Below are 21776 nucleotides of genomic sequence, written 5' to 3'. Positions count from 1 at the left end.
GAGACATGACTGAGTTCTAACCACTGGAATGTGATGTGTATGACCCCTGGGTTGTAGCCTTACTTTCTTTTTTTTTCTTCTTCCCAATGGTTGGACTGTGGATGTGATGGTGGGAGCTGGAGCAGCCATTTTGGATCACACGGTGGAAATGTGAGTTGAAGGTAGAAGAGCAACAAGGTAGAAGGAGTCTGAGTCTTTGACATTCTCAAGCTGCTATTTTAGGCCTAGGTATTAACCAGGCCTTCGCATGAGAGAAAAACAAACTTTCCATCTCATTGAAGCCACAATATTTTGGGGGTTTTGTTTTGACAACAGGGTTCAAAGTCTAGCTAACCCACATGCATCCAGGCTAGGCCCTCATTATCCCATTTTTCAATCAGAACAAAGAATAGTCCTATCATCTCTACTTTTTTTCCCCCTCGGTGTTCTCAATAATCAGAACAGCAACACCCATGTATCAAGTTCTTTCTCAGCACTATATCCTGTTAGAAGCACTGTACACGTATCATTGAAGTTGAATCCTCCCGACAACACTACAAGGTAAATGCTATTACTACGCCGTCAGTTTTTTAGATGAGGAAACTGAGAATCAGGGCTGAGACGTCGCCTGACCAAGGTCACACAGCTAGGAAGCAGAAGGGCAGGACTCGAACTCGGTTCTGACTGCTGGGTCTGTGCCCTCAGTGGCACGCCTGGCCGTTATTTATGCCCTTTGCGGTTGCACACACACAGGTGCACGTCCTCACATTGGTGCACACACACATTGAAAATGACAGACGCAACCACACACAACCTTCCTGAGAGGCAGGAGGCCCCGTGCCTACGAGTGTGGGTTCTGGAGGCAGCAGACTTGGGCTTGGACAGGAAGACTTGCTCTCTTGGAGCCTCAGTTTTCTCCCCTGGAGTATGGACCTCATCATATGGGTCAGTGGCTGCTAATATTTGTGCTTCTGTTCCCATCCTCAGATGGGTCACACAGTGTGCCCTGGTCAGGTGGCTCAGTTGGTGAAAGCATTGTCCCATACACTGAAAAGTTGTGGGTTCAGTTCCTGGTACTGGCACACACGTAGGTTGTGGGTTCTATCCCCAGTCAGGGTGGGTACAGGAGTCAACCAATCGATGCTTCTCTCTTACATCAGTGTTTCTCTCTCTCTCTTTTCCTCTCTCTAAAAATCAATAATCATATTTCCTTGGGTGAGGATTAAAAAAAATTGACCGGACACAGCCGCAAAGAACCACAGGCCCCATAACAGTACGGAGTGATCAGCGGTCAGTCGTTCTACCGTCACTTCTCAAGGGTCTGCTCCGCGCCAGGCAGCGTGTCGGCCACTGCGAGCAGGGCAGCCGCAGCGAAGGAGACCCGGTGCTGCTGGGAGAGACAGGCAGTCGTTGTGCAGGTGGGGGACAGCCACGTGGGAAGTTCTCTCACACAGCTGCTTGCAGCGCCCAACAGTCACCCTGAGTAGTGGATTGAATGGTGGTCCCCACAAAGATATGTCCCCAGAACCTGTGAATGTGACCTTATTTGGAAAAGGGGTCTTTGCAGATGTAATTAAGATACGGATGTTGAGATGAGATCATCCTGAATTACTTAGATAAACCCTAAATCCAAAGAGGAGTGTCTCTGTAAGATAAGATCCAGAAGAGGAGCCCTGGCTGGTGCGGCTCAGTGGACTGAGTGCCGGCCTGCAGACCCAAGGATCACTGGTTCCATTCCCAGTCAGGACACAGGCCTGAGTTGAGGGCCAGGTCCCTGGTGGGGGGCACATGAGAGGGAACCACACATTGATGTTTCTCCCCCTCTCTTCTCTCTCCCTTTCCCTCTGTCTAAAAATAAATTAAAAAAATAAAATCTTAACCAAGAGACGGAAGAGCAGAAAAGGCCGTGGGAAGGCGGAGACAGACATTGGGGTGGCGCAGCCACAGGCCAGAGGAGGCGAGGAAGGATCCTTCCCAGAGCCTTAGGAGAGAGTTTGACCCTACCCACACCTTGGTTTTTGACTTCTGGCCTCCAGAACTGTGAGACAAGAAATTTCTGTTTTAAGCCACTGAGCTTGTGGGCGCGGGTTACTGCAGCCACAGGAAACCAGCGTACCTTCCAGGCTGCGCAGCTCTAGGGGCGCCACAGTCCTGAGACGGGTTCAGAAACACAGGCACAGTATCACCAACGGGCACAAAGGCGCGGGGCCACTTAGGTCAGGAGGCCCGGGCGAGGACAGGTGACCCAGTCAGAGCTGGCCCAGAAGTGGGTTGCATGGACGTGTGTACATGTGTTCACATGCACACCCACACCCCCAGCCATTCATGGAACTCAACAGCGCCTTCCAGGAAGATGTTGGCCGCACAGAGGCAGCATGGGGTAGGGGTCGTGGCAGCAGAAATGGTCACAAGTGCCAAGACCTATGAAGACACAGGGGCCCAGGGAGGCCCCAGACTGAAAAAACAAAACAAGACCCACCGTCACTCAGAAACACAGGACCACATGGTCACCAATGCAATGGGACCAAGGTCACCAGCTTCTCCTGAAGGACAACCCTCAAGGCTGGGGCAGTGGGGACTGGTGGACTTCCAGTCCTTCCTTGGGGTGGGGGGTTCCAGCCGGTCCTTACTGTCACCAATGCACATCTGTCTTCCCTTCCTGAAGGTCAATCCCTGTAGCAAATCTCTTATCCACATTCTGTCCTCCCCGGGATGTTGGTTCTCTGATTGAAGCCTGGGTTCAGCTGAAGAAAGACTCCCAAGGATGTGATCTCCTCGTCCTCATCCCTGGAATGTGTGACGTCACTTTACAAGGCAAAGGGACTTTACAGACTTAATGAGGTTAAGGATCTGGTGATGGGGAGATTCTCGTGGGTGGGCCCAATGTAATCACAGGGTCCTCCACGAGGGGGCAGATCAGAGCAGGAGATGTCCAGATGGAAGCCGGAGGCTGCAGACAGGAGGAAGGGGCCATGAACCAAGGAATACAGGCATCCTCTTAAGCTGGAGAATGCTAGGGAAGGAATTCTCCCCTAGAGCCTCCTGAAGGCACCGGCCCTGCCATTACCTTGACTTTGGGCCAGTGATGCTGATTTTGCACTTTTGACCTCCAGAAGTGCGAGAGAATCAGTTTGCGCTGTTTTCAGCCACTGAATTTGTGGCGCTCTGTTGCAGTGGCAACAGGAAGTGAATGCAATCCCAATCGGTTCACAGGAGATGTGTCCCGAGTCCAGACACAGACATTGTGCATCAGGGAGGCCTGGAGCCACTGAGTAAATTGTGACACATCCACTGGGACAGTCACCCAGAAACAATCACATGATGACCGCAGGTCCCACAAATGCCCACGTATGGAGAGCCAGCGACAAGCAGAGACACAAAACAGTCAGCTGTCGCACACCTCACACACACACACACACCCCAGGGTCACTATGGAATCTAACAGGGTCCCCTGGAAAGATGTCACATTTATGTCATCTCCAGAAACAACAGCACAGTGACACAATGACAGAACACTCAAACACACCGGAAGTCTCAGAGTCACCTACACATGTCATCGTCAGTCGGAGACTCACGGGCCACTCACTCAGGGAGCTAGCTGGATACAGCATAAAAACACGTCCTCTGGACCGCCTCATGAAAGAGGTCCAGCCAAGCCGGGGATATGGTACAAAAATAGTTTATTACAAAAGAAATCTAACAAAAATGCCTAATAATTTACATTGTCTTAAGTGACTGGCTACAGCCCGTCTGTCCCTCGTCATGGGCGGAGGGCAGAGGGGAGCGGCTGTTGCCCGGTTCCACCCGCTCTGGAAGAGGAGAAGGAAATACACGTTCGGGTGGAATTCCAGACAGGAGACTGGTGCCTGAGAATAATGAGGGGAAGAGTCCTGGGCGGGGGACCAGATGGGGAATATCTGTGTTCAGAAGAGGGGTAAATACATGTGCCTCTGTGCAAATCCTGGTTCCGAAGACTTGGGGGGGGCAGAGTGAGATCTTCACAGTTTCCAGGAGGGGTGACTCCACAGGGCAGGGAGGTCCCTCCTCATGAGTCCAAGATCTGCCCCCCCATCCCTCTCAGCTGCCTCCTGGAGCTGGGGAAGGGGGCACCGGATGGCCAGGAGCTTGGAGGACCCCGGCAAAGGGCAGGAAGGCAGGTGGAGATGAGGAAGGAAGGAAGAAATTGAGGGGAGCCATGGGAAATCCGGTGGGGTCCTTGGGGGGGGACTGGGAGGGCGAGGAGGATGGTGATGCAGAGAGAAGACCTGTGGAAAGAAGAGAGCAGGGTGAGGGTAGTGAGGGGCTACATCCACAGAGAAGGGGGCCGTGGGCCCCAACTCCTGGGCGGTTCTGAGGGAGGAGAGAGCTCAGGGGCTGGAGGTTGGGAGCCGGTTTCTCACCATTGGAGCTGAGGCGGCTGCCGCTTTCAGGGGAGGTGGTGGCGCTCCGGTCGGGGGAGGGTTCTGGCTGTGATGCAGGAGCAGGCCGCGTGGCCTTCCCCCTCAAGATGTCGATGACCTGCAGGGACGTGGGGGGATCACCACCAGGCCACTCCCTCCTCCATCTCGGCTCCCTTATGGGGCCTGTCAGCGAGCGCCGCCTCTTTCTCAGTACGTGAAGGTGGCACTCGCTGTCTTTCTTCATGCCTCAGTCTCGCCTCCCTGCTGGACCTCATACCCACGCACTCACCCGCTCCCGTCCACGCACTGGCACAGACGCACACGCACACGGCTGCTCCCTGGCGCTCGGGAACAGCCTTCCCCCAGCCCCCCACCCCCACCCGCGCACACACTCACCCGGCGGCTGCGCGCCACCATGAGTGGGGTGTCGTTGTGACAGTTCTTGAGGCCGCTGTCCGCGCCGCTGCGGACCAGCGTGCGCACCAGCGGGAGGAGCCCGCGGCCCGACGCCGAGTGCAGCGCCGAGCTGCCAGAATACATCTGAGCGTTCACGTTGGCGCCGTGCTGCGGGGTTGGAGGGGCGCGTCAGGACCACCACCGCCGGCTGGGACCCGGGCCTGGTGTGGGGTGATGGGGGCGGGGCCTAGGGAGGGGCGGGGCCGGGAGAGGTCCAGAACCTGGGGCAGGACCGGGTGGCGGGCGGGGTGATGGAGAAGGGTGGAAGCTCGAACCCAAGGCGGGTCAGCGCGGGCTTGGGCGTGCAGCGCCGAATCAGCCAGAGCTGGTCTCCGCGGTTCGGCCGAAGCAGGGGCGGAGTCAGAGAAGGGAAGGGTTCAGGGTCGAGACTGGGCGGAAGGGCAGCGCGGGGACAGGGCCAAAGCCGGAAGGCAGGGTTCAGCAAGGCTCTCGCTGGACTGGGCCTGGACCGTTGGGGGGGGGGGGGCGGGGGAGTGACAGGAGAGGGCCCAGGATAGTAAGTTCACAGCCTAGAGGGGAAGGTCTTAGGGTTGCCATAATGAGGCCTACAAGGAAGGGTCAGAGCTGGAAGGACGGGGGCGATGATGAGTTGGTGCCAGAGGAAAGGGTGGGCGAAAGGCCAAGGGCAGGGCCGTACCCACCTGGAGCAGCAGCTGCACCATGCTCAGGCTGTTGTTTTCCACGGCGTGGATGAGTGGGGAGCGGCCGCTCTTAATGTCCTGCGGCAGGGGGGGAAGGTCCTTGAGTCTCTCCAAGCTATGACCAAACAGCTGACCGTCTGCATCCTGACGCTGGGCCCAGAGTCTCAGTCGTGTTGGAGACCTCGGGCCGCACCCACCCTGGCAGCCGCTCTCCCACGCCAGCCCCGCCCCCTTTGGGCCCCGCCCCTCTCGGCCCCACACTGGCCCTCGCTCTCGCGCTCACCACTGCATCGATGTCTGCACCGCGCTCCAGCAAGAGCAGCACTGCTTCGTGGCATTCGGTGTTTACGGCCACGTGCAGGGCAGTGAGCCCTGAAGGAGACGGATACTCAGTCAAATATGGGCCCGGGACTTTGCAGCCCGATAAGGCGCCAGGCCCTGCCAGACAACCCCACTCTGCGCCCGGGTCAGTACTCACCGTCATAATTGCGGGCCTCCAGGTCCACCGTGCCCGGGGCCGCGCTGTCCAGCAGGGCCCGCAGGCAGGTCGGGCTGCGGTGCTCACATGCCAGGTGGGCTGCCGTCTGGCCATGACGGTCCAGTGCCATGGGGCTGGCACCAGCCATCACCAGTAGGCGGACCACAGACGGCAAAGTGGTGATCACAGCCAGGTGTAGCGGTGTCTGGGGAACAGAGACTGTGAGGGACCCGTGTCCCCGCTGCAGCCCAGTCCTGCCTCCCTCCGAATTTCCCAGCCCTGACCCCCAGCTCCAATCTTACTTAGGAACCAGAAATCTGGAGCACCTCCTCCCTCAGATTTAAGAGCCCTTCTTCTCTAGAAGTCTGAGTCCCCAGGCCCCCAGCCTTACCTGCCGGAGGTTGTTGTAGATATCCAGCTCCCGGCCCCCATGCTGGAAGAGGTTGATGAGCCGATGCACGGCTGGCAGATTACACTGCACCACCGCAATGTGGAGTGGCCTGGGGGTGAGGGTCACAGTCGTCAGGGCCTGGTAAGCTCTCACCCCCACACCCTTAACAACCTCAATATGTGCCAGATACTTGGGAAGTATCTCCAGATTCGAATCACTTCTCCCACCCCCACTCCCTCCATCCCCACTCAGCCACCATCATCTTCCTCCTGGACCGTCCCCTGTACTCAATGGCTTCCCTGATTCCACTGTGGTCCTACTGTGTGTCTCCCGGCGTAGCAGCCAGAGGGACCCTGTTAGACCCTAAGTTAGGTCATGTCCCCCTCTTCTGCTCAGAGCCAAGTCTTCACACAACCCACAGGCCCTAGGTGAGCTTGCCTCTTCCCTCTTCAATCCCTTTGACCTCATCTTCATCTACTCTGCTCTGAACACTGGCCTCCTTGCTGTTACTCAAACATAACAAGCATGCTTTCCTCCCAGGGCTTTTGCACTGGCTGTTCCCTCTGCCTGGAACACTCTTCCACCCGATACCTGCGGGGCCTCTGCTTAAATGGCATGGCAGCAGAGTATTCCTCTTCCCTCTCACCCTGCTTCATTTTTCTCCACATCATTGCCTAACATACAATTGACTTGTTTCCTGTCGGAATCCCCCCTGCTAGAAGGTCAAGTCCACCAGGGCAGGGCGTTTTGTCTGCTTTGGTCACTGCTCAGTGGCTAGGACATGCACGGTGCTGAGCATGGGCTCTCAACATGTGCTGCTGGATCGATGAATGCATCTCGGCGACCCCCGGTCATTCCTGAAGCCGGTGACCATGTTCCCCACCCCCTCCTTTTTGGGCCACCGTTTTCTCATCTGTGAAATGAGTGGGGGAATAAACTAGATGCCATTAAGGTCTCCATCAGTCGTGACCCTCCATCACATTCAGCTGCAAGAGTATCTCCTCATCCACGGAGGAATTTTTGCCCACAAGGGAGGGCCGCATAGGCTGGGATGAGGTCACTGTTCTGGAGTTTGGGCTGTGCGACCCAGATCCCCCCTTCTTCCCCAGCTTCTGGGAAGGTTGTCAGCTCTCAGCATTCTCTGGGAATGACCCTCTGCTGAAAAGCACTATTTGCCCAGGGCATGAGGGGAGCAGCCACCATTCAGCGGCTGACAGTGTCCGGCAGAGAGGGCCCAGCCTTCTGGCTCAACTGCAAAGGCCGCCCCAGCTGCAATATGCCCTGTAGGAAGGCTGAGACCCCGTGAGACTACACAGCTGCTTGACTTCTCCCTCTGCCCAGAGCGTAAACTTCCTGCCAGCTTCCCAGGGCCCTCCACCTGGAACAGCCGTTTCAAGCGAAGGGCAATCTGCAGCGACTGTGCGTGGGCCGAGGCCTATTTGCTTAGGGCCTGGGGACATTAGCACTGAGGGCCCAAGGCTGAGTGCAAGTGCACAGCCCGTGATGACCTTTCCTCCAAGTCCATTTACTAGATCAACTGCTTTCTCACCCACCACTGTGTATAAGGGACCAGGGCCTGGCGACTGTGGAATGTGCATCCTGGACCCACCGTTTCAAACAAGTACCCTAGGTGCTCCGCTTGGATGGAGAAATTCTGCAGCCCCGGGGCTTTGGGGGGAGGGGCTGCTAAGGAGTTCAGGGTTTCGGACTGGGTTGTCAGTCCTCCCTAGTTGTGTGCCTAGGGCAAAGTCACGTGGCCCTTCTGAGCCTCGGTTTTCTCTTCCACGAAGTATAGGCCCCCTCCCAGGAGGAGACTATGCAGGTGAAAAGCTGAGCCTGGATCCTGATGCTGGAAAGTCCAATTAAAAAAAAAAATGTTGCTCAAGGGGCCGGACCTGGAACCCTGAAAAGGGTCTCTTCCCTCTCTCATCTCTCAGGACGCCGCCTGAGTACCTCCACGGACGAGCGGGGTTAAGTGAGGGCAGAGGGAGCGACTGATTTCAGAGAAACCGTCCAGGCCTGAGTTCCCATAAACGCGCGGGCCGCAGGGGGTGGGGCGGGGCTGGAGGAAGTGGGGACGGGAGGGGCGGCCCTGCCCTCGGACTTCCAGTAACAGGTCTGCGGGGCGGGGCTCCGCTTCCTGCTCCCGGGGGAGGGAAGCCTGTCCCGCCGGGGATCTACCCCGGCCACCCCCGGCACCCCGACTTCCATCCTCCAAGGGGGTGGAGGAAGGGGAGTCCAACTGAAAACGACCTCACTTTTCTGGGGAGAAAAACCCCAAGGCTTCCAGACTGGGCCCCCCCTGGAACTCCACCCTTCAGGGCGCAGACTCCAAGTGGCTCCTTGTCCCTCATATCCCAGCATCCGCCTCCAGCGTCTCTGGGGACCCTACCTCTTGGCTGGTACGGACTTTCCAGTCACTCTCACTTCTAGATCTCCAAGCTGCCCTGCACCCTGTTCCCTACACCTCAGAGATCAGTGCCTCAAACTCTGCTCTCGGGACTCTCAGATTCCCCCTCCCCCCAACTCTTGGAGACCCAGATTTCTGGCTTGGGGGTCCAGACACCCTGAGATTCTTGCTCCCTTCAGTCCCTAGAAGTCTAGCCTCCCAAACAGGCTTTGCAGCTTTGGGGGCCCAGACTTAGCGCGTCCTCCTCTCCCCCGCCCCCAAGCTCCGCCAGCTGCCCATTCCGGTAAAGCCTCAGCCCCAGCGGAAGGGGTTAAGGTTAGAGGGAGAGCCGGGAGGGGGAGGCTGCGAGTGAGTGACGGGTGCTGACGTGGGGGAGGCAGAGCAGCTGGGCTGCGGTTAAGGTCTGCGGGAAGGGATTTCCCCGGACGAGCAGCTGAGGCAGAAGTGTTTGCTTTGGGGGAGAGGGGGGGAAGAGGCGGGAGATGGAGACAGCGGGGGAGGGCGGGTGGGGCACGGGGGTAGGTTCTCCTGCACCCTGCTTTCACAGGTTACAAACAACTCACCCCTGGGGGCAGATACACAAGAAATGTTTCACCGAGGACCCCAGAGGTAGCCAGAGGGGGAGGAAACTAGCTTCATCCAGCCCTTTATCTCAGACACTTTCTCCTGCTTGGGTGCACACCGTGGCCCACAACCAGCGAGGGAGCTCTATTCCAACTACATCCACCCCCGTGTATTGAGCACCTACTATGCACCGGGCCTCGTTCCATGCGCTTTATCGCTGCCCTGAACCCTTGCTGTGAGAGACGCTATTCTGAGCTGTAAATTTCCCGATGGGGAAACTGAGGCTCCGGGGTGTGAAGTCACCTTCACGACCAGCAGTGAAGCAGGAGTGGGGTCTCTCCCACCACCCAACCCCTTCCCTGTGGAGATAGGCCAATTCAGTCCCTCCCTGTGGTTCGCAGTCCCCAAACCAATTCCCCCAGACACGCTTTAGAGAAATCACCTCATTTCCGCCTCAGAGACCCCTGCTCACTTATGGTTCCCGGTTGTTGTCTTTTACAGAGGGAAACTGAGGCAGAGAGGGGTGAGAAAGCGGCCAGCTGAGATTCAAACTGAGGTAGGTAAAATTGTAAGCATGATGGCCAAGTATGCTGAGTGGCTGCTCTGTGCTAGGCAGAGGGCTAAACCCTCCCCTGTGGGATCTCTCAAGAATATGTTCTTCAAACTGCAGGTGATAAAACCACGGGATTTGTGAAAACAACTTAAGGGATTGTCAAATTAATTTAGTGGGTTATGACCACGAACAATGGAATACTCTAGAATAGAAAACAGTAAAGTAGATCCCATGTAGGGAGAGTGAGTATATTTTGTTTGGTGCGATTTTTATTTCAGGTTTATATGCGTGTGTTTGTGCTGGGTTTAATATAAAATAATAACCATAATAATATTAATTAATAGCTACTGAGCACTCACAATGTACCAGGCTCAGTACTAGGAGCTTAACATGCATAATTCGTGTAATAATCAATGAAATGTCTTCCTCGTTTTTGGAGCGCAACAGTCCTGGGAGGGCACCCATTTTTCAGAAGGGGAAACTGAGGCTCAGAGAGGGAATGGGCCTTGCTCAAAGACACACAGCCAGTGGTGGAGCTGACTAGAAAGGCCAAGCTGAGCGCCCCTGTGCCCTGGTGGGAGAGGTTGGTGGACGTCTGGCCTGGCCTCCCCATTCCCACTGGCACCCCCCGTTCATGGGGGACTATTACTCACGTGTCTCCATCCTCATCCGCATGGGTGGCCATGGCGATGTCGGCTGACAGGGGGTGTTCCATTGAGTAGACCATGGGGTAGAGGGGCGGAGGCAGGCTCAGCAGAGGAAAGGGGGAGCCCATGGTTGGGGTAGGGTACAAGGGCAGTAAAGGTCCTGGGCAGAGGAAGGACATGGGTGAGGCCAAGCCCACAGGCCCTCAACTCCGTCCCCGCTTCCAGGCCGCCATTCCCACGTCCCACTTCTGGGCTCCCACAACTCCTGGCCCCCACCCATGAGTTTGTGTCCCCCAGGCCTGGTCACTGTCATTTTCACTCATCTTTTCAAGTGTTGGACCCCTTTCTCCTGCTAGGCAAAGAGTCCCTTAAGGACTGAACCCCATCGTCAGCCAGCAGAGGGACCTCGGGGTCTGTTTGCTGAGTGAATGTGTGGCTTAGGGAGGTGAGGTCAGGGATGAAGTGTGGGGTGTTGGGTGGATGGCTAGAACGTTTGGAAAGAGGGGTGGCGGGTCGGCAGGTGAGAGGCAGTTGTGCTGGAAGCCTGTTCGGATCACCTGTTCAAAGGGAGGTGGGGCCCTGGCAGCAGAAGATCTATGTCTACCCAGCACACAGATGGGGAAAGCCGAGGCCTGGGTCCTCACCTGGGGAACGGGAAAGGGGGGACAGTGTCAGGGCCCCTGCCTGCACAGCCTCCACAGCTTGAGGCTGGACCCCGATGAGGTGGAAGGTGCCCAAACTGGGAAAGGCCTGGAGGCCCTAGGCAGGGCTCTGTCCCTTCGGGGGCCACTCGGGGATGGGAAGGTGGGCACAGCTGTGGCAGGGGATGGCCCTTCCTGGACATCAGGGAGGGAGACAGATGGGAAGAAGGGTATTTGGCCTTATCTGTCGCCTCCTGAGGGCCCCCATTCCTTAATGCCCCCACGTTTCCTGGTCCAAGTATCTCCAATACCAGGCCTTGGTGGCCCCGAGGACTTCTGCCTGAAGACCCCAGAATCTTTTATCATGGCTCGAACTTCTTTTTTTTAAAAATGATTTTACTTATTTATTTTTAGGCAGAGGGGAAGGGGGAACAGCAACATCAATGTGTGGTTGCCTCTCATGCGTCAACCCAGTTATGTACCCTGACTGGGAATCGAACCAGCGACCTTTTGATTTGCAGGCTGGTGCTCAGTCCACTGAGCCACACCAGCCAGGGCCTGATCCTAACTTCTTGAGTCCCAGATTTCCCCAGTCCTGTCCCCTATTATTAGAATCCTCAGTCCCCAAGCCCTCTTCTGGCCCTCAATACCACCACCCAGCCGTGTGACCCCAGGTGAACCCCTGGTCTCTGTTAAACACACACAACTGGGCACCCAGAAGCCTGGATCTCTCTGCTGCTGGCTTGTCAGGACCTCCAGGGTCTGGGTGTTTCCTTGGGCCCCTGTGGTCCTGGACATTGGGGTGCTCAGAACTCCAACTCTGTGCTCCTAATTCCCAGAGTCCCCTGATGTCTTGGTTTCTGAGATATTGATGTCCTGGGACTCCTAATATCCTTAGAACTCAGCCTCTACCCCTTTGACTTCTGTTGACCCCACAAATCTGGATACCAAGTACCTCAGTTTCTTGGGCAGAGCACTGACGCCTCAGAAGCCTAGTTACCCGGCTTCTTTAAAAGAGTATGTAATTCTGTGTTCCTGAGACTTCAGGCTCTGCCTTCGTGATCCTCTGACACCTCAGATCTGTACTGATGGGCACCGTCCCTTGGGTCCCCATATCTGTGGCATTTGGACTCGAGGCTCTGGGTCTCAGGGGCCCCTGACACCCAGCTTCCTAGGACCCCCATATGTCTGTCCCAAGGCGCTGCTCCCTGATGTTCCCATACCTATATCCCTGGGAACTCAGGGCATGCCCCCCCCTTCCCAGGAGTCCCCTATGTGTGTTTTGCGACTTTGGCTTCTGTCCTTCTGTCCCCTCTGCTCCCCCAGCTCCCTACAATTGTCTCTGAGCTCTGCACCCTGGCTCTGGTGACCCCGTGCCCTGTCTGGCCCCCAACCCGACCTTGACCAGAGAGAGACACTCACCCTGGTAGTAGAGGGCTTCTGGCCGGGCCAGGCCGTGAGGGGGCGCGGGGACCGCCGGCGTGTTGGAACCGCCAAGCAGGGGATCCGGGGTGACAAAGGGGCCCGCAGTACAGCGGGGGACCGCAGGTTCCGGGGAGGGCGCGCGCAGCGGGCGCTTGCGGAGCGGCAGCGGGACGCCGGGGAGTCTGGCGGCCTTGGGCCGGGTGCGCAGGTCCACGGGCCCCTCGTCCATGGCCCCCGTGGGGCATCGGGGCATGGGGCCGCCTGGGACGGCGGCCGAGAGGGCGGCCGGAGCGCAGTTCGGCTCGGCAGCACCGAGGGAGGTTGAGCCAGGCGCCGGGACTTCCCCTCTGCCGCTGGCTGAACTGAAGGGACTTTTGTCGGTCGGGGCGGTGCCGGCCGCCCGCCTCCACGCCCCCGGCCCCCCCGGGGCCACCCATCCGCTCCAGGGGTTTCCTGGACCCAATGCCGCTCCCGTCGCCCCGAGGATCAGCCCGCCGTGCGCCCCGCCCGAGCCGCGCCCCGCGCCCGCCCCTCTTGGCTCCGCGGTGCCCAGGGTGACTGAGCCTCGGCTGGGAGTGCGGTGGGGGTGGGAGAGAGGCGGGGTCGGGCCGGGGGGGGGGGTCCCCTCCCCGGCGACTGCAGGCCTCTATCAGCCGCCGTCTGTGTTTTTGTCTTTCAGGTTATGTGTCTCTATCTCTATCTCTCAGTCTCTGCAACTCTGCCTCTCTTGGGGCTCTCTCGTCTGGATAGGTGTCTGAGTTTCTCGCTCCGTTTGTCTAATCTCTACCCCCTGTCTCTATCTGTCCTCACTGTCTCTACTGTCTCTTTTCATCTGCCACCATCATGTTGCCTGTCCAGTGCTGTCTGCTTCTCAGTCTCTCCCCAAGGGGAACAATTTCATGACTCCCTGGGGTCGCTAGGGTGCGGGTTCGAGTCCCGACTCCCACTTCCTCGCCAGGTGACCTTGACCACGCACTTCCCCTCTCTGAGCCGTTTCCTCCTTTGTGGGAGCGAAAAGACGCACCCAGGGCCCGGGCTGTCCTGACAGGCGCCAGGCACTACCCCTCCGCCCGCCCTGCCCCCCCGCCCCGCCTGCCCCGTGTGCCTCCCCAGCCGCGGGTCCGAACTTCTCAGAGGGTGGGTAGAATGCGGTGGGGGTTGCAGAGAAACGTTGAATATGCCTCTCCCCGCGAGGTCTCTGCACCCAGCCCGTGCCCCCGGGCGCCGTGAATCCTGAAAATGCACAGAAAAAAAGACGTGGCGACAGAGGCATAGAGACCGTGAGAGAGCAAGGAAAAGAGACACAGAGAGATAACAAGAGACGCAGACGCCGACCAGACTTGGAGCGACCAAAGTCCAGGGCAAGGGGGTGGGGGTGGGGAATCTGGCCTCCCCTTCCCCCTCAAGGCCCCCTCCCGGGCCGGGCGGGGTTGATGGGTGAGGAACTAGCTGGGCGGGTTGGGGGACGTGACTCAGAGGCAGGCTGGAGCTGGGGGGAGGGGCGGAGGCCGGCCTCTGCGGGTCCCCGCCCCTGCCGCCCTTCTCCCCACCCCAGGGCGGGGCCCCAGCAGAGTGGGGCTTTCCCGGATTTCCCTGGGGGCGGGGCCGTCGCTGGGGTTGAGTCCGGGTCACCGAGCTACGGGAGGCGGAGGGGGAGGTTTTAGGGACTTAGAAGGACAGGAGAATGGGGGCTGCACCCCAGGCGGCACGCAGCTTCTCTCTATGCGTCTCCCTACCTGTCTGCAGCTCTGTCCCTACATCCCTAGCTGTCTGCGGCCTGCCCCGCCTCTTTTTGTGTCCTGGTATCTGTCTGTGTCTCTGTCTCTCAGGCAGCGTTTCACGGGGACCCCGAAATTGGGTGTGCGGTCCCAGTCCCCAAGAAGGGACATTGCCGGGACTCGGGCTCCACCCCCAAGGATCGTTGACCCGGGATGTGAGGAGCAGCTGTGTACAGAGAGAGGCCTGACCTCTTCCCCATTCTCCCCTTTCTGCCTCTCTCTGGATCTCCTCTCAACCCCCTGTAATGGGGGAACGTCTCCGGGCAAGACCCGAGTTCAATTTCACCTCCACCCCTTGCTTCCTTGGGACCTCAGACAAGTCCTCTTGAGACTCAGTTTGTTCTTCTGGCAACTGGGGCTGATGTCAACCCCTGCCTCTCAGTGTTGTGGGGGCCACAACAAAAGAGGAGAGCTTGGAAGTCCCTGTCCCCATCTCTGGGGACTTGCAAACACAGGAGTGGGGTGGGGTGTAGAGCATGACCCCCCAGTACAGAAAAGGGAAGCCGAGCCCCAGGGAGGAAGGGCTCATCGAGGTGGTGACCCTAGGAGGCAGGATTGGAAGGACACCCAAGGTCCTCCCACTCCCCACTCCCTGGCACCCTGTGGCATCCACCTAGAGCAATGGCTCCGGGCCCAGGCAGGACTGGGGAGGGGGACCGCTGTGTTTGACCCAGAGAGGGGCTTGGGAGGGCTGAGGGAGTGGGTGCTGGTGGTTCCCAGTCTGAAGATGGATGAGGGATAAAAGGAGTCTGAGGGAGGAGGTTCTGAAGGAGGAAGACAGGTTGGCGAGGGAAGGAAATAGTCTGAGGGCGGGGGCATGGTCTGAGAAGGACCCAGTGAGGACAGGGGCTCTGAGGGAGGAGGAGAGAGCTGGGGGCAAGAGGAGGATCTGAAGGGAAAGACTTGGAGAGGGTCCGAAGGTGGAGGTGAATTCTGAGGGAGCTGGTCTGAGGGTCTGAGGGTGGAGGCACTGTCTGTGGGAGGAGGAGCAGTTGGAGGTGGGCCTCCTTGGGGGTGGAGGGAAGGGAGGCGGGCTTGGGGAACCGGCGGGGACTCAGGGGAGGGAAGAAAAGGGAGGCCTGGAGTCAGCCCCGCCCTGCAGCTGCCTCTAATTTCCCAGAATCATCAGCTGCCCAGGAAAGTCCCAGCTCCCACCACCACCTCCCTCAGTGTCGGGAATGGAGGATGCGGAACCTGGATGGTCACCCCCTCCTTTTCCCCCTGCCACCCTGCACCCCAGGCGGGGAGGACTAGGGTCTGCCCTCTCTGGGCCTTGACCTGTGGAGGCCCCCTGCTGGCAGGGGCAGCCCCTGGATGAGTCCCAGAAACTTCCCAGAGAAGGCCTGGAAGTCCTGCTTGGGGTCTAACCACTTTCCCTTCTTCAGGCTGCCTTTTGTACCCATTCAGATCTCCTCCTCTCTCTGACTGCTTCATCCCGCTCCAACCTCCCCCAAGCCCCCTGGGGAAGGAAGGAAGGGCCAACATTTTACCTGTTCAAGGTCCCAAGAGGGAAATGAAGTTCCAGCTAGAAGGCTGTGGGCCTGGGGCAGCTATCTTGTTCTTGGGGGTCTCAGTTTCCTCTTTTAAGAAGAGAGGATAGGGCTGGGCCTTGTCCTGCTTTGCTTCCGGCTGAGGCCTGGGTGCAAGTCCTGTCTGCTGCTTTCCTTAGCCTAGTGACTTAACCTGTAGAGCCTCAGCTACCCATGAAACATCCTGGTATATGAAACAGATTCAATCAAGAAAAGAATGCTTCCATTCTCCAGGGTCTGATGGATCGAAAGTGCTCCATTCAATGTAGCTGCTCTTGCTATTGTTCCTCTTGTAGCCATATCCTCAATGAACCCCAACTTTCAACAGCAGGACCCATTTCATCCAGGAAATCAGGATTTAGCATGTGGGGCTTAGAGACATGGATTTGAGTCTTGGTTCTGCCATGTATTCGCTGTGTGACCTTGGATAGGCGGCCTTCCCTCTCTGTGCCTTTGTTGTGTCTTTATAGTTGGGGTGATAATAGCTCCTGCCTTGTAGGATTGTTGAGCAGATAAAGTGAGACCAGGTGTGCAGAATGAATGAATGAATGAATGAATGATACCCATTCTCATCTCCGCATTGCCTGCCTTGACTCATCAGGCCAGGCCTTCCTTGTCACCCTTTTCCATCCACAGGGAGACAAGATGGTTCCGTTCACTCTGGGCTGAGCTCCCACTAGGAAGTTTGTGAGGAAAATTCAACTAAAATCCCCATGTTATAGAGGAGAAGGAAACAGGCGAAAGGGGTGAGGTTACTGCCTGGCGTCATATGGTGAAGGTCAAGTTCTTGGGCCAGGTCTCTGTGACCCCAGCACCCGGGTTCCTACACCTGCTGACCTCAGAGGGGTGGTCATTAGTCCCAGAGACTACAGGCATCCCCTCCCAGCTCAACTCTAGACCCTCATTCCCTGGGGAGGAATGGTCACAATGGGGAAACAGGCCCAGAGCGGCAAAGATCCGAACCCAAGGGCACCTTGGAAGGTTAGCAGGGCGGAGCAGATAGATGGAGCCCTACAGTAGGAGGGGACAAAGTGAGACCGCAGAGTGGCTCAGGGAGAGCAAGCAAATTTCACAGACAGGAAGACAGACACCTTGAGTGAGGCCAGACAGGGAGGGACTTGCCCAAGGTCACACAGCCCCCCCAGCTGGGGTCTGGGCTGGAAGAGCAGTCTGGGTCTGCAGACAGCTCTGCTCCCCGAGTCCACCCCTACCCCACCCTCAGGGGTGAGTGCAGGCCGACTTCCTGGAGCACGGCTCACACCTCTTGATTCCTCCCCACCCTGGGGCCTTGGTGGCTGCTGGAACTCTGGCACCAAGCGGGATCAGCCCACTTGGGGATGAGGCCAAGACTTAATCTTCCCCTTTCTCCTTCTTGCCGGGTCTGCACGCACAATGCTGAGTCAGAAAATTGCAACATCCTGCTTTGAGACTGGACACCCTGTCCCCCTCCCCCACGCACTGGCTTGATCAGACGGGGCTGATGCTGAGGGACGGAGTGTCTCAGAAGGCCAAGTGTAGGTCAGATGGGTCCCAGCAAGGTGACGGCGGACAGTCAGGCAGTGTAATGCTGGGCCTCAATGAACTCACGTGTACATGAGGCTCACTGTCTAATTGTGCGGGTTCGAGTCCCAGCTCTTCCACTTTCCAGCTTTATGACCCCGGGCAAGTGACTTACCCTCTCTGAGCCTCAGTTTCCTCTTCTCTAAAATGGGAGCAAAACCAGTGCCAGCCTCCTGGGGTTGTTGTGAGCGGCAGATGAGTTAACACCCGTTGGCACAGGCCGGCCCGGAGTAAGTTCTCAGTAAATGAAAGATATAATTCCTTCCATTATTAATCTATTATTAAATGAGAGATGAGAGTGAGTGCACTGTGGCACGCTGCTTGGATCCCTTCAAGAACGGCTGCCAGGCGCGGGGATGCCCAGCGGCCTCCCACCTGGCCTCTTACAAGGTCTGCCTCAGCTCGCCTGTCCTGGACATGGTCCGCTGGACAGTGTCCGGCCTCTGGCTGAGCCAGGCGGGGCGGGAGGCTCTGGCAGCTTCTGCCCACTGTGGGGTTCCTCTAGCAGGCCGGGCCATCTTTGCCTCGGGGGCTCCCCCTTGAGCTGGCATCCTGGCCTGAACGTTCATCCCCCTGGCCGATCCCACTCACTCCTTCCCTTTTTCAGGTGTTGCTTGCTGGAGGACCCAACCCGAGACAATGCTGCTGGAGTCAGACACACCTGAGTGTGAGTATCGGCTCTGCTGGGGTGGCTTTGGAGCGGCTTCTGATCTCCTTGGGCCTCGGTTTCCCCCTCTGAGCCACGATGGCTGAGAGGCTGTAGTGAATGGGCAGTATAGCCGTTGGCCCAGGAGCCCGGCGCCCGTACGCGGCCCAGCGGTGCTCGTCTGAGATGAGCCTGCGTCTGTCTCCCTTCCACTCCACCTGTCTGCAGCTGTGTGGCCGCCCGCCCGCAAGGGCTTTGCTGCCCTAGCCTGGCCGGTGAGGTGGGGATGGACCCCTCCTTCCCCGAGTGGGGCACTGGTGAGGTCAGCCGTGGAATCAGTCCCCGCTGGGCCTGGCACACTGGCACCACAGCCCAGTGGGTCACCGCGAGGACTGCCGTTGATGGGCAGGGTCAGGGGTGGGAGGCGAGCAGGAATGTGCAGGGCCGCGTGTCCGACCCTGTGAGGCCCGGACCTTGGGCTGAGAAGTAAAGGGAAGTCCCAGGGCTGGGAAACTGCAGTGTCCTCGGCGAGGAGTTCCCCCATTCTAGGATACCCTGTGGAGGTGAGGCAGGAGCGGGGGAGCCCCTGCCCGCTGCTCTCTCAGTCAGCAAGGGAGGAGGGAGAATGCGTGAGACAGAGCACTTCCTCCCCCACCAGACCAGAGCTGCCCAAGGCGGGGAGGAAGGCCTCCACCATCGGACTGGGAGGTCCCCGAGGTGCGGACATGTCCCCAGTCCCCATCAGTGTAGGAGTCCTGTGCAGGTTTGAATTGTGTTCTCCCTGCTCCGGCGGCCCGAGTGCCCCCTGGGAGTGAGGGGCGACTTCTCCGCAGGTTAGATGTTTCTCCCAGTGGGTGGTTCCTCTGCCACCTGGACTGGGACCTTGGGACTCCCCCCACGTGGGAGGCCTCTCCTTAGACTAGGAGTTCCCTGAAGATGAGGCGGCCTGCCTTCCTCGTGTGTCCAGGACAGCGGCTCCCAGCTGAGGGGTGGCAGTTTCGCCCCCTTGCAGGGGACATTTGGACGAGTATTGGAGGAGGCCAGAGCTTCCTGGGGAGAGTGAGCACGCTCCCTCCAACGCCATGCCAGATGCTCCCCCAACCCTGCCCCCACCCAAGGGTGAGCCTGGGCCCTGCCTCCTCCATCAGACTCACTCACTGAGTCACAACTCAGTGAGTGAGCCCTCGCACGGGGAGTATGGAGAGAGGGAGGTCGTCTTGTCCGCAGCAGTGAAGCAGGAGCTACAGACTACCCAGGAGCCACCAGTGCCGGCCTCCTGCATGGGATCGGTGCTGCTTCTTGAGCTTTAAGCTGGGCAAGCACGCCTCCTCCATCACCCCAGGGGGCCTGAGCACAGGGCCCTTCCCTGTGGAAGGGAGCGTCTTAGCCAAACAGCCAGTCTTTCCCCTGGAAGTCTCTGCCTCCCAGCCCGAGGCCACAGCCTCCACGTTGGCCACCACAGCCTAAAAATACGGGGGCAAAAGTCCCCCAAGCTCCTGGGAAAGTTGAGGTCACGCCTGCTTCTTCCTCATTTGAGCCTGGGCCGCACTGGGCTCACCTCCCCATCCCCAAGTCCCCAACCACAGTCCCAGTCAGGGTCATCTCTGCCCACCAACGTCTTCCCACAAGAGTGAGGACCAGGCAGGCGTGTCTCCATTACCCCACCCCGTGGAATCGGGTCAAAAGTCAGGAGCAGCCCCTGGCACTGCTGCCTTTAGCTGCGCCACCCTGGGCAGGCTCAGTTGGCACATCCGAGAGCGTGGGGCTGGCACCATGGGTGAGCTTATGCCCACGGAGGGCCTGGCTCTGGGCAGGCCGGTGAGAGATGGGTAAACGGAGCTCTGACTGTGGTCTTCTGCAGGAGGTGGCGATGGTGGTTGGCTCCGGCCTTCGACTTTGGACATTACCCGCCTCTGAACTTGCCGCTTTGGCCTCCTGTGGTCACACGGAGTCACAGCACATTTGCTCACTTCTGGGAAAATCGAACTGTATCGTGTGTTTCAGATCTCCATTTCTCTTCTCGCGGGTCCCCAGTGCACCCTCCGCCCCCACGCCGCGGCCCAGGTCCTCGGACCCTAGAGAGCCAGGCCATCTGAGGAACAGAGAAGTGTGGAACCATGGGATGAAAAAGTATAGTCAGAAATTGTGAAATACGATGTGGAGAATTGCATAAAATACAAGGTTGCGTTGCACAAACTGTAGAAGGAACAGTTAGGTTCAGATGAAGAGCCAGAAGCCCCTTCACACTTCTTTTAGGCCTCACGTCTTTCCCTTCCCTCGAGGTCGCCCATATTCTTTTATGATTTCATCGCTTTTCTTTATAGTTTTTGTACCTGTGAAGCCACATCTGACCACTACAGTTGGAATTTTTAATAAAGAGAGCCCTATAGTACGACCTCTTGGATTTGGCATCTTCCACTCAATTCAAAAAATACATGTGTATTGATTTCAGAGAGAGAGAGGAGTGGGGGGAGAGAGAGAGAGAAACATCAATTGGCTGCCTCCCATATGTGCCCTGACTGGGGATTGGACCTGCAACCTGGATATGTGCCCTGACCGGGAATTGAACCCCCAACCTTTTGGTGTGTGGGATGATGCTCCAACCAGCTGAGCCACACTGGCAAGGGCTTTGCACTCAATTTTATGCTGCTGAAGTTCACTCATTTTCCAGCATCTATAGGAGTGTTTCCATTTTCTTTGCTGTATACTATTCTCCTACTTGGATCTGCAACAATTTATCAATCCCTTCTCCTGTTCACAGGCACGTGAGTGGTTTCTGGTTTCTGCCTCTTTTGAATGGTGACGTGTCCTGGTGCCCATGAACACGGGCTCTCCCGCATCATCCAAGAGCTGAATCGTTGGGGCTCAGGCTGCGTGTGTGTCTGGCTGTGGAAGATGTGGCCAGTTTCCCCGTGGGCTTTCCCCAGTTTTCTCTCCCATCTTCAAGGTCCGCTCCGAGTTCTACTTGCCCCTCGTTTTTGCCTGCACTGCATCTGGGCAGACTTTTCACACGTGAGTCATCCTGGCGTGCGTGCGTGCATGATCTCACGGCAGTTCCAGTTGGAATTCCGGGCTCAGCCCATTGTCCCCTTGCATCTAAGCATAGCAGAGTCTTTAGAACAAAATATTCCAGAACCTCAGACTCTCAGGGACAAAGAGTTCTGGAGTCCCAGACTTGCAGAAATAAGACATTCCAGAACCCCGTGCCTGTTTCCTCTTTGTGTAATGGGAATAACACAAGACTTTCTCAGAGGGCAGGTGACAGACTCAAACAGAGTTACACGTTCACACCTAGCTCGGATCGTGGAGATAAACACGGTTTTCCCCAAGGCAGGACTTTCTCCCATTTTGTTCTTTTCTGTATCCTTCTCACCTAAAACAGGATAAAGGCTCAATAAATATTTACGGAATGAGTGAGTCCCGGAATCAAAGGATCAAAAGATCAAATAAACTTGTAATTGTAGGTCTTTAGGAGCAAAGACTAACGGAGTTTAAGAAATGACGCCTGATCAGGTCAGAGAGTCTTAGGAGTGGAAGAAAAATAAAAATGCCTCCTTGGCAAACCTGAGACTCACTGCCTTAAAGGTGTAGAAACGAGGAAGCTCCACTGGGTCAGAAGGGTGTCTGGTGGGACTGAGAAGACAAGGACCCTGTCCT

At 57.5% G+C, this 21776-nt stretch overlaps 1 protein-coding gene and 1 long non-coding RNA gene across 2 annotated transcripts; one reads left to right on the top strand and one right to left on the bottom strand.

The window, feature by feature from the left end:
• Positions 1-3642: 3642 nt before the first annotated feature.
• On the bottom strand, positions 3643-13118 carry BCL3 (BCL3 transcription coactivator). The gene is made up of 9 exons (XM_024569425.4): positions 12604-13118; positions 10547-10700; positions 6367-6475; positions 5976-6180; positions 5781-5869; positions 5498-5575; positions 4776-4943; positions 4380-4497; positions 3643-4244 (listed from the first exon to the last, which is right to left on the bottom strand). Exons 1-9 carry the CDS (start codon positions 12857-12859, stop codon positions 4057-4059), a joined length of 1365 nt encoding a protein of 454 aa, XP_024425193.2. The 5' UTR covers positions 12860-13118; the 3' UTR covers positions 3643-4056.
• Positions 8402-20867, top strand: LOC123480658 (uncharacterized). The gene is made up of 4 exons (XR_006656741.3): positions 8402-8768; positions 9842-9896; positions 18081-18140; positions 19981-20867. It is a non-coding gene; the product is annotated as an uncharacterized lncRNA (long non-coding RNA).
• The last annotated feature ends 909 nt before the right edge of the window (positions 20868-21776 follow it).

Source organism: Desmodus rotundus, chromosome 12, assembly GCF_022682495.2.
Source record: "Desmodus rotundus isolate HL8 chromosome 12, HLdesRot8A.1, whole genome shotgun sequence".
Classification (NCBI taxonomy): domain Eukaryota; kingdom Metazoa; phylum Chordata; class Mammalia; order Chiroptera; family Phyllostomidae; genus Desmodus; species Desmodus rotundus.
Note: the sequence above shows the minus strand (reverse complement) of the source record. Positions and strands in the feature narration are given on the sequence as shown.